The 12,177-nt window shown below is 37.3% G+C and overlaps 1 protein-coding gene across 3 annotated transcripts in view; it reads left to right on the top strand.

Annotated features, from left to right (window-relative positions):
• SPATA6 (spermatogenesis associated 6) overlaps positions 1 to 5,160 on the top strand; it is a 120,690-nt gene extending 115,530 nt beyond the window's left edge. For all 3 annotated transcript variants that reach the window (XM_058681321.1, XM_004598486.3, XM_012930721.2), the window contains one exon: positions 4,914 to 5,160. In XM_058681321.1, the coding sequence (XP_058537304.1) occupies positions 4,914 to 5,094 (181 nt within the window). In that variant the 3' untranslated portion in view covers positions 5,095 to 5,160. The remainder of the gene's footprint in view (positions 1 to 4,913) is intronic.
• Positions 5,161 to 12,177: the final 7,017 nt, after the last annotated feature.

The following is a 12,177-nucleotide window of genomic DNA, read 5'->3' as shown; positions in this document are numbered from 1 at the left end:
TTAATTTTTTTTAAGAAAGGGTCTGTAATTCTATATTTATAGCAGCACAATCTACAATATCAAAGACATGGGAACAATCCAGATGCCCAGTCAAAGAGGAGTGGTTTAAGTAACTGTGGCACATCTAGTTCATGGACTACTACTCAGGAACTAGAAAGAACGGAATTATACCATTTGCAATTAGATGGTTAATTTTTAAGGAAGTTAGCATTACGGCGAGATAGAGGGAGAGAGATTGAGCCTGCCTTCGTCCTCCAGCAGCTTACTCCTGGCTGCGGTGGCCACCAGACCTGCCCCAAGAAAGACTTTTCACCCTTTGATGTTGCTTAGAGCTGCATTGCCTAGATTACTACATGAATTAGCATCACAATTTTCGGTTCTTAACCCAATTAAGTAAATTTAATGTAGGTTAAAAATAAGCAGAGCTACAAAAAAAGACTGTAATTGGCAAACTTTTGTGTGGATAATTATTCCTTGGAGTATTTGAAAAATTTGAGATTTCTGCTTCCTGCCTTCACTGATTATAGTTCCTATATACAAAGGAAACCTGAAGTCTGAAGTTTAAGAAATATCAAGAATGATTTTAATAGAAGTAGTGTAAGGAGCACATTTTGAAAAGCACCATTCTCAAATTTTACCATAAATCTCAATGTTAGTTCTTGTGTCAGTTTCTCAAGCAATGTTAATGATGTTGATTTGATCATCCAGGACTGTTTGTTATCTCTTACATGAAATAATTTAACAGAGTACAAGAAAAGTTGTGCTTGCACATTTTGAGATCCTTTTATAATCTTTGTCATTTCTCTTTAAATGAGACAAGAAGAATGGAGTACTAGTCAATCCTTCAAAATTTCATTTTGCCAGAGTTTTAGTTATAGTTCCAGAAGCAACTAAATCAGGGTGTTATTTTAATTTTATGTTCAAGTCGTGTTATATACTAGGCTAAGAAGTCATTTCCTCTTATTTGCCATTTAAAAGATGAGAGACTCAGTTACCACTTGGCTATTCTTGAGATCTCCATGGCAGAAGTCAGCAGATGGTTTGGGATCTTGACTTTTTATACTCACACAGTAAGCACTGTCTAAATCTACATGGATCCACAAAATGAAAGGGTGAGGAGCCCAGCACATCCCGTCTTAAAAACAAAAATATGGGCAGAACTATTTAAAACAACAATTTATGAACTCTGAAAATTGACAGCATTTATCAACATTTATCAAGATAATTTATTGAGCCTCAGTAAAGAATACTGGAGCATGTGGCATTTTAATCTGGAGCTTACAACTTCTTCCACCACGCCTCAGCTCCCTGGCACGCACAGGTAGTCATGTTGAAAGATAGGCAACTCTGATACCAGAAGAGACAGATGTATGCAAAGCAGAACATTCTGTTTTCTGGGGCAGCAGCAAAAGTGGCGTTGATCCTACCGGCAAACAATCAGAGAATATTGACTGAGACAGACAGTTGTCTTTTATTGGCTGGTCGGGACAGGAAATAAAGATGCAGGGGAAAAGATAGCCAAGTTTGGCTCTGCTGATGTGCTTATCCTAGATTGTCTAGAATGGTGTGCACAAGCATAGGGCTATGTGTTTTTAATTCTCATGCCACACTAGCAAGGCCCTAGCAAGCCATTAATCAATGGCTTAATGTGAAGACTTGTAGAAGCAGCAAGTTATAGCCAGAGCAGATTTGCACTTCAAGTCTCTTCAGTAACATCAAACAACACTTTTCAGTGAAAAAAAAAATATTGCTTAATCTGAGCTTATTGAATTTCATGTTACTAACACAGCAAAACAAAGTTATTTTAAATTAACCATTTTTTTAGAGTTTTATTTATTTATTTGAAACTTAGAGCAAGAATCTTCCATCTACTGGTTTGCTTCACAAATGTCTGCAATGACTGAGGCTGGACCAGGCTGAAGGCAGGAGGTAGGAGTTTTATCGAAGCCTCCATGTGTGTGCAGGAACCCAGCATGTAGGACTGTCCTCTATTGCCTTCCCAGACCACAATAGGGAGTTGAATCACAAGTGAAGCAGCTGGGACATGCCAGTGTCTCAAGTGGCATCTTTATCCATTGTGCCAAAAAGCAGTCCCTGAAATAAATATTCAGGATTTCATTTCTCTCTTTTTAAAAAAGTTTCTAGGGGAAAAATGTGCTGCATTTAATATTATTCCTGCTTTTACAGCAAATGTTTTATTGTGAATAGCCATATGTAGGATTTTTTAGATTTTGCTGGAAATTCAGTAAATTCTTTTCATGAAAGAATGATGAAGATATTATTGGTAAAATACAGAGCATAGTTCAGTCGCAAGTACATTTTAAACTTACTATTGTGTTGACTCTCTGTATTCATAACTTGCAAGTTGGAGAGCCAGTACTTTCATGTCCAGGAATAAATGCTGTTTAGAATTTTGATTATGTTTGTTTACATCTACCCATTGATTTCCATATTAGGTCTGTGTTTCACATCTCTGTTTTGCAATTCTGACTTAAAGACCGGACTAATTTCTAAGTTCTCTTCAGAGAGCCACAGTACTGCTTATCAAATTACAAAATTTTGCAGTCTAAAGAATAAATTCCCTGCTAGTTGACCCTATCTAAAAACATCAGCTTGCTTATTTTACAAAGCCTTACCAGGTTTATAGTTGCTTCTGTAACCCTTTCTAAAGTTTACACCTTGTAAACCACTGAGATGGTATTTTAAAACAGCTTTGTATTATGAAAAACGGGTATTTTCCAATGGGAGCAAACAGTAACAAACCTATTTCTGGTAACAATGAATGCAGCACGTTGAATTAGGGGCTAAGGATTTGAGTACAAAGCTGGAATAACAACATGGCTTTTTAAAGTTAGTTACCTTCTACTACTTCCCAGTCAGAGTTGGGTAGTGATGAGCGTTAGAAACTTCAGTTGAGTAGGATTATTGTGCTAGGATTAACCTAGAAATTAAACCGAATAGATAGGTTAGAGAAAGAATACTACCACCTAACGAGCCCTATGCAGTAAAGTTCATGATTAAGAACAGCAAGGAAACCAAAACAGATCTGTTTGGTGACATAATTTACATGTGGCTTACTGAAAAAGAAAACACATTTATACGTGAACACAGCACCAAGAGTTCATATTTCAAAACTAGCAACAGAAATAGCTTCATGGGCTTAAGTTGTGTGAAGAATTTATATGAAATGAGATTCTAAATATATGAAGAAAATAATTGTCACCTGTTTTTAAGAGATTTATTTATTTGTATTGGGAAGGCAGATCTGCAGAGAAAACTACAGAAAGATCTTCCATCCACTGGTTCACTCCCCAAGTGGCTGCCACAGCCAGAGCTGAGCTGATCTGAAGCCAGGATAAAGGAGCTTCTTAGGAATCTCCCACGTGGGTGCAGGGTTCCAAGGCTTTGGGACATCCTCTACTGCTTTCCCAGGCCACAAACAGGGAGCTGGATGGGAAGTGGAATATCTGGGACACAAACTGGTTCCCGTATGCGATCCCAGGCTTTGCAAGGCAAGGATTAAGCCACTGAGCCATTGTGACAGGCCTTATTTGTCATGTTTAATAGCCAAAGACGTAAGCTTTACATGGCACAAATTTCATAATCTGGATGCAGTAGACATAAGAAGTCTAATTCAGAACTAGCATTTCATTTATTGAGGTGGAGAAATTATTTAAACAAAATACAATTCAATCAACACTTTAAAAGATGATACATAAAGCACATAATTTAACATTTATTTTGGTAAAATTGTTCTTCCAGTCCTTCAGAAACAGTTGTGTTTTGTTTCTTCATTCCAATCACAGCTATCCTAGTACTCATTTATCTCATTGGTTTTCCTTCCCTTTTATTCCCCCTTTCCCATCCACTCCTACACCTTTCATTTCCCCTTCCCCTTACATGTTTTTCTCAAATCTCTAAAAACCACAATAGATTTCAATCACTACAAAAATCAGATTCTTTCATAAATGGTTTATATTTGGACTAATTTTCTACTCTTCCTTGAGAAACATTGCATAGTAGCAAAGGCTTTAGATCCACAGACACGGTCTTCTTTCTTATTTATTAACTTACTGTAATGTCCACACTTCTAATTCTGTGGGTTAGGAGATTTTTTTGGTTATTTCTATAAAACATCAAATTCACTTTTAGTAACCTCTCTGTCAAGATAAGCAATGCACTATTCATTTCACATGTATTTTGTTTGATTTTCTTTAATCTTAGTTTTTTGTTTAATTATTTTTAGTTTTTAATCTGAAAGTTAGAACGATGGAGATCTTTCATATTCAAATATCTGCAACAGCCAAAGCCAGGAGCCAAGTACTTACTCTCTGCTTGCCACATGTGTGACAGAGACCCATCATCTGCTGCCTCCTAGGATGCGAATTAGTAGGAAGTTGGATTAGAAGTGGAGGAGTTGGTACTCAAACTGACACTCATGTGTTAAAGGAAGTAGACACACACACTCCCTTAGCTACTGTATAAAATGCACTCCTTGTAATTTCTTAAATTTTTAAAGCAATTATTATACATAAATATTGTAAAGGAAGCTGAGACTCTGGACAGTTAAATACATTGCCAAGGTGCCATCTCTGCAAAGAATTGAGTCAGTATTACCTGACTTGGAGATTCTGCCTTTTTACCCTGGTCATACTGCACCCAATTCTGTTTTCTGAGTCCCCTTTTAACACTGACACAAATGTTTATTGTTTTGTAGCTATTTCACACAAATAAGTCGGCTTCCACTTGTAGAGAGTCTTTGATGGAAGGCACAGCCTAATTGTATGTCATTTTCTACAGCCTCAAGAGTATCACGCACTCATCACAGGCACTCAATAAGTATTTTATTTGCATGGCACTACTTTTTATTCAGTTTCGCCATTGTTTCTAACTTACCTTTTAATCCTTTGTAGCTCATACCAGCGGCCACGTGGCCCAATCCATTTGGATGATGGTGAATACTGGTCCAACAGAGCAGCCTGCTACAAGGGAAAATCCCACCGACCCGTCTTTGAAAACAGCATGGACAAGATGTACAGGAATTTGTACAAGAAGGCCTGTAGTTCTGTCTCTCATACACAGGAAAGCTTCTGAGACCATCCACGATAAACTGTATGAGTGTTTGTGTCAACTTGTCAATGAAAAGTTTGATGTGATCAATATCTGTATGCCTTTTTTTAAAACCAGGTAGTTCTGAGTGTGGTAGTTAGACTATAAGAGTTCATGACTTCCAATAATGAATTAATGAAGCCTTTTTTTGTGAGAGGGTTGTGATACATTCCAAATATCAACAGCATCACAATCACAACCACTGGCCCATGACAAGGGTATTCTTTCACATGTATCTTGTATCACCACTTACAAACCCAATAACAGTTTCTCTGTAGAAATTCTTTCCTGCCTTAATCACCCATTTTCCTTTTCTCTCCTTGCCTAATTATCTTATCTGTGTTAGACTTAATTAGTATCAACTCCTTTTTTATAACTATACAGACACAAACTTTCCAAGAGCTTATACTATATTTTAACTATATTTTCTACTTAAAAATCACTCATGCAATACAAATACAAATACATATTTATATTTATATTTCCTAGAGCATAAAATAGCTTTCTTTTTAAAGTTTATATAATCATTCATTCCATCATCTGTGGAAGAGCCATCTAAACTTTTTAAAATGTAAGACAACCAGCCAGAAACAGTTGAGAATCATCGTGTGTCTGATCCAAAACTTGGAATAACTCAATTTTCAAGGTAAAATTATTGGCATAATTTTCTTAGTTTTTTTGATGTAGCTGGCATAAAAATACAACCGATGTTAGGAAGCTTATAGAATCAAGAAAAGAGTAGAAGTAATGATATTATAATTTAAACTAATTGGAATTTGTGTGGCTATCATAGCCCAATAAAGTGGTAACGTCACTTTAAAGGATACTTGGAGTCACAGAAGGGAGTAAAAATTGTAGCAGAAGGCTCTTAAATATCTGTTTGTTGAGTGATAAAAGTAGGTCCTGTTCCTCTACCCAGTCCACACATGTGAAGCCAGTGACGTGTTGAAGAAAAGAAGATATCAGTAAGCTGCATATTGACAAGAGAGTGAGAAGAAAAGCAGAGTAGGAAATGTGTGACTTTTCCCTTGTAGCTTGAAGAGCTAACTACAGATAATATTTCCTCCTTAAGTTCATTTTTGACTAATTTTAAATTTATGATTTGAAATTTTTAAATCGACTTACATGTGATGCTAGATAACTTGTGTTAGGATAAATTATGTACTATCTAATAGTATCTTAACATGTATTAATAATATTTTGGTATGGCAATCTGTGTTATAGCAGGAAGGGCAGCAGAGATGGGGCCAAGAGTCCTAAACTTTGCTTTAATGCTCTTTGCTATTTTCTGCCTGAATCACTTTAATTCACCGATCCTTAGTTTCTTCAGCCAGCAAGTAAAGAGAGTGGATTAGATCCCAAATTTTAATCTGTGGACCAGGAGCACTTTTCTAGGATATAGTTATAGGAATGTAGATTTGTGTGTTTAATTCATGATGGAAGTTCAGGAAAAATGTGCTTTATACATACACACCCACATGGCAGATGCACATACACACAGTTTGTCTCTTTAGAGGGTTATAAATAGGACGGTTGAAGAAAAGGTGGGGCTGAGGGGTTCGTTATCTAACACAATACTGATAAACCGGGCTCTCTGGCCATTTAGGACAGCTGGTCACCGTAGTCACAGTGAACAGCAGAATATGTACACCTTAAAGAACTGCAGACATGAACCTGCATTGCTCTTGTACTGAGTAGACAGTGTGGCACATAACTGATGTTTCTCAGAATTTCCAAAACTGAATCGAACGTTTTACCACATTAGTTGTTGTGGCCACCCCATCACCCCTGTTCCCAGCTCCCCATACTCAACTGTAAATGCCATCCTGAGTACATGAACGCTGACTGGAGACACGCTGGACTGTGCTGACCAACCCCGCGCTGTAAGTTATTAACGGTATCTTATACAGTAAACTTCAGAAGGTTTATATTAAATGATGTCTTTTTAAAAAATCATATTCTCAGTGGAAATGAACATACTGTAAAAAAAGAAAAAGCTTCCTGTATTTAGAAGTTGAAATTTGGTTAAAAGCCAAATATCAGTTTCAAAAACATGTTTAAGTATTGCAGAAAAATATCTACAGTAAGTACCCCAGAAATTACGAATTGCCCCTATGTTTGTCACTGGCTAGGACAAAGGATTCAAAATATTTCAGGCTCAAAGCAGAACTTCAGAAACGAACATTCTGAAAGACGTTTTCCTGGGGGTTAAAACTGGCACTTCTGAAAATGAGGACAACTTTGGAGACACACGACATGATTGCTAATGTCTACGATTTCCATTTCCTAGAAGAAGTAGTTTTTGTTACTCTTTAACTCTGAGTTCCTGTGCTGTTACCTTGAGAGTAAACTTTTTCAAGTACAATTCCTTGTCTTTTCTCATTCTGAGAAGCAGAGAGTTAAAATTGTTTATTCTCAGCCTTTTTGCTATATTTCCCATAAATCTGGTAATATCTTTGAGCTAAATATGGAAAACAAATAGGCTTCTTTATGTCCTTTTAAAATGTGTTTCTCCTTTAAAGAAAAGGGGATTGGAATATTAATAAGAAAAATGTGAAGTTCAACAAAGAAATAAAAATGAATCACTGGATAAAAATTCTTCCCTGGCTCTAGTACTAGTTACATAATCTTATTAGGTTATATAACCTTAGTCTGTGGAGCTGTTTTCTCACCTATAAGGAGAGGAGGGGCTAATTTAGTGACACTTTAATGTACTACTATTTCAGCAATTGTATAATTGACTGAAGGGTATGAGCAGTAGATGGTTAGGAAGTACAATTGTATTGTGACGTCAAAGGTGAATCGCGTGATTAAAATGTGAATTAAATAGAAACTTCACATCGTTGTGCTCATTAGTAATAGCTTTATTGAGATGCAATTTATCTGTTTTTAATTAAGTAGTTTTTTTTACTGTATCCACAGTGTTACACATCTATAACCACTAACTAATGATAAAATGTTGTTTTCCTCCAAGAAAATCCTGTAATCATTAGCAATCACTTTCTATTACCTCTTTCCTAGCCCCTGAAAACAATAAGCTACTTTTGATGCCTAGCATCTTCTTGATATTTGATATCAATGGAATCACATGTTAAGTGATGTGTTATGTCTGGCTTCTTTCAGTTAGAATAATTTTCATGGTTTATCCATGTGCCGTCACTATTTCATTCCTCTTTATTGATGAACACATTGTGTGAATATACTGCATTGTGTTTATCTATTCAAAGGATGGAAATTTGGGTTGTTTCCCGTCAGGAACACTATGAAGTGCTGCTATGAACATTTTTATATGTGCTCGCACACTCACGTTTGTGTGTATGCACGCAGAGATGCTGGTTCATTTATATAGTGTATATACCTAGGAGTTGAATTGCTATGTCACCTGGAAGCTGTATGACTAACACCTGGAAGTACTAACAAATTGGCTTCCAGAGTGCGTTTGCTATTTTATAAATATTTTGTTCATTTTTATTCCACGTTAAACTCTTAGGCTAGTCACATATCCAGGTTTCATACCCATCCACCACACTTTTTTTGAGTACTGCATTAGAAGGAAAAGTTACCGAAGTTTAAAGTGTATCTTTGTAAGTGTGAATAGTCTGCTAAGGGATGCAAACAAACAATGTATTTAAACTTATGCAGCGATATGGCACCTTATATTATATAGGGAAAGACTGGGCACAAAGGACCTTGTGACAACACACACGTGCACACGCATTCAGAGCCGTAAAAGGGGGGAGGGAGCATACCTGTTTTGGAGAACAACCTTCGACTTTAGCTGTGCGCGATGTGCAAGGAGGCTTATGCTGTTACAGAATGTCCTGAACCTTCCTGTGGCTTTCACCACACTTGGTCTTGAGTTTATCACGTTTATGAGCCCCACTGTCTAGGTTCTTTTGAATCCCGGTATGGTCACTGTACATGTGCATAAAACCAGCAATGAACTTCACTACCAATCTCAGTATATAGCTGAGACCAGCTCTCATGGCTACACGCAAGTGCACAGCTAGCCCTGGATATTGCCATGGTGCATACAAACAGTACTGATTTACATAGCCGAGTGAACACCTTCACCCAGGTCTTAACACAGCAGTTGCACCTGTTCTGGTCATATGTACACTTACTGGTATGCTGCTGTTCATCTGGCTGCTAGTAGCCACCTTTCATCATAACACATTTACACATCAGAGGCCTTGGCTGCTACTGCCAAAGATGTCTTTGCCCCAGGCCCTCTGCTGACATCCACACTGTCCTCAGCCTGCACTGAGGCCATTCTGAGTTTTCATTTTATGTCTACTAACATTAGCAGCCCTGTCCCTTTCCTGTGTAGGTGCATTCACCCCTGAACCGCGAATCTCTACAAGAGATTCCAGATACATCATGAACCCACACAACCCCTGTAACATCTGCAGAAGACCACGTAGAAGCTGCCTGGGCTTTCATAGCACTGCTGCTTTTTCATCTCTTGTACACCGCTAATTGGCACCCACACACCACTGCACCCCGTCCACAGTGCGCTACTGTGGTTCACCACTCCTTTCCCTGCATCATAGTGAAAATTTCTTACTGAAGATAGTCTGTAGAGACTGAAAGAGGCACTTCTTCAAATGTGGAGAGACCAGTACAATGACACACTAAAGGAAAACTAGAGATACATGACACCAGTAAAGGAATGCAGTATACTTACTAACCCCATAATAGTCACTCACGAATTACCTGACAAATAATTTGAAATAAATAAATTAATACAGAAAAGCTCAACTACATACGAGATAACACAGGTAAAGGAATAAAGTAAAAAGTTCATCAAAGAGAAAACATGAAGAACCAATGAAATCGGGAGCCAATAAAGAAAGCAACTGAACAGAACAATGTCATAGAGATCTCAAACCGCAAATGCAGTCAAGCAGAAGACTCAGTGAACTCAAAGGTCATACGATATTATTCAGTCAGACGGGGGAGCAGGAAAGGAGAAAAAAGTCGTGAGAAGAACATGCTAGATTTATGGAACACTCTCAGCTAAACCAATATATCCATGTAGGAGTTCTAAAAGGAGAACATAGAAAGGGGCATAAAGCTAATTTAAAGAAATGACTTGAAATTTCCCAAATCTCAGGAATATCCAGACACAAAGGATACAGATTCAGGACACCTACAAGATCCCAAATAGATCAAATGGGAAAAGATCTATACCAATAATTAAGCTGTCTAAAACCACGGGCACAGAAGTTTGGAAGCAGAGAGACAAAAGCAACTCAGAAATAAAATGTTTTAGAAGAGATTACAAACACACACACATGAAACAGAGTCAATGAATCTTGGGACCAAAGAAGGAACAAATGAACTGAAAAATAAAAGAAAAAATGTATTACTATCAGTGGATTTCTCAACAGAAACCTGGCAAGTCAAGAAAGAGAGTGGGTTGATCAAAGTAAAATACTGACATTACTGTGCTCTGCAAATTTGTCCTTTAAAATGAAGAAAAGATATTTTTTTTCCAGGTTAGAAAAACCCTGAGTTTGTCACCTGTGGACTGACTACCTTATAGGAAGTATTTAAGGGAATTCTTTAAATGGAATGTAAGACGTGTTCATTAGCAACACGAAAACATGCAAGTATAAATAACACTATTAAAAACCTCATCATTTGATTAAAAACAGAATGCTCTAGCGGTAGTGTGCAAATTATCATTAACGAAATATACAATTTAAAAAGAAGAATTCAGTAGCTTTAGCCCCCAAAACTAGTAATAATCATTTATATTAAAAAAAAAGCCACTATGACTTCAAAAAAGAAAAACTATGTGGGAAGAAATAAAGATGTAGAATTATTTTATGCAGTTGAACTTGAGTTATCAAATGAAAATAGAACTACAGGAGATCTTACATAAGTCTCATGGAAATAAAAGGAAAAATCTACAGTAGATATGCAAAAAATGAACAAACCAAATCACTATAAAGTAAAAGACAATAAGAAGGTAATATGAAAGCAAAAGTACTGAAAACCAGAAAATGGTTACTGATATGGCATAGTAAAGCCATTACCCATCAGTAATTAAGTTTAAAAGTATTAGCTGCACAATCAGAATGCATAAATTGGCTGAATGGATAGGAGAACAAGATCCAGACTCATTTTAGATACAGGGATGGAGTAATGACACCCTATGAAAGTGGTAGAGAAGAGATAATAGGGCCTACTATACCTACATCAAAAAACAAATGGACTGTAGATTGGGGTTAGCACCATTGCTCTACAGCCTAACCCTCCACCCTTAAGAGCTGGCATCCCATATGGGCACCAGTTTGTATCCCAAAGCTCACTGTGTGTGGACTGGGAAAGCAGTAGAAGATGGGACCATACACTTATATGGAGGAACCAAAAGAGGTTCCTGGCTTCTGGCTTCAAATTCACTCAGTTCCACCATTGTGGTCATTTGGGGAGTGAGCAGCAGAGGAAGATCTTTCCCTCTCTGTCTTTCCTTCTCTATGTAAATCTGCCTTTCAAATAAAGATAAATCTTAAAGAAAATAAAGTTTAGATTAAAAGCACTGTTTCCAAAGATGAGGTACAATATTTAAAAATTCAATTCAACAGAAAGACTAATTGTGTGTAAATATTCACCGAACATCAGAACATCCAAAATATAGAATAAAAACGCGAAGATCTGGAGAAACTGACAGCAGAACCATAGTAGTAGGAGTTCTAAAATAGTGTACATCTAGTGTGGAGAGAACACCCAGTGTTCAAGCTAACTTGAACAGTACTACAGATAAAGTGGACCTGATAGAAACAGAGTTTACTCCTAATAACAAATAATAAACACCATGATTGCTCAAATGCACATGAAACATTTCCCACGATAGTTTATGTATTGCATCACAAAACAAGTCTCAACATGTTTAAAAGCTGTGAAGTCACATCAAGTATCCCTGCAGATAACAATACCATCAAATCAGAAAACAATGGCGGGCCCTGCGGCATGGCCTAGCGGCTAAGGTCCTCGCCTTGAACGCCCCGGGATCCCATATGGGCGCCGGTTCTGGTCCCGGCAGCTGCACTTCCCATCCAG

The sequence above is a fragment of the Ochotona princeps genome, chromosome 2 (genome assembly GCF_030435755.1).
Source record: "Ochotona princeps isolate mOchPri1 chromosome 2, mOchPri1.hap1, whole genome shotgun sequence".
Lineage (NCBI taxonomy): Eukaryota > Metazoa > Chordata > Mammalia > Lagomorpha > Ochotonidae > Ochotona > Ochotona princeps.
This window is presented reverse-complemented; position numbering and strand designations above follow the sequence as displayed.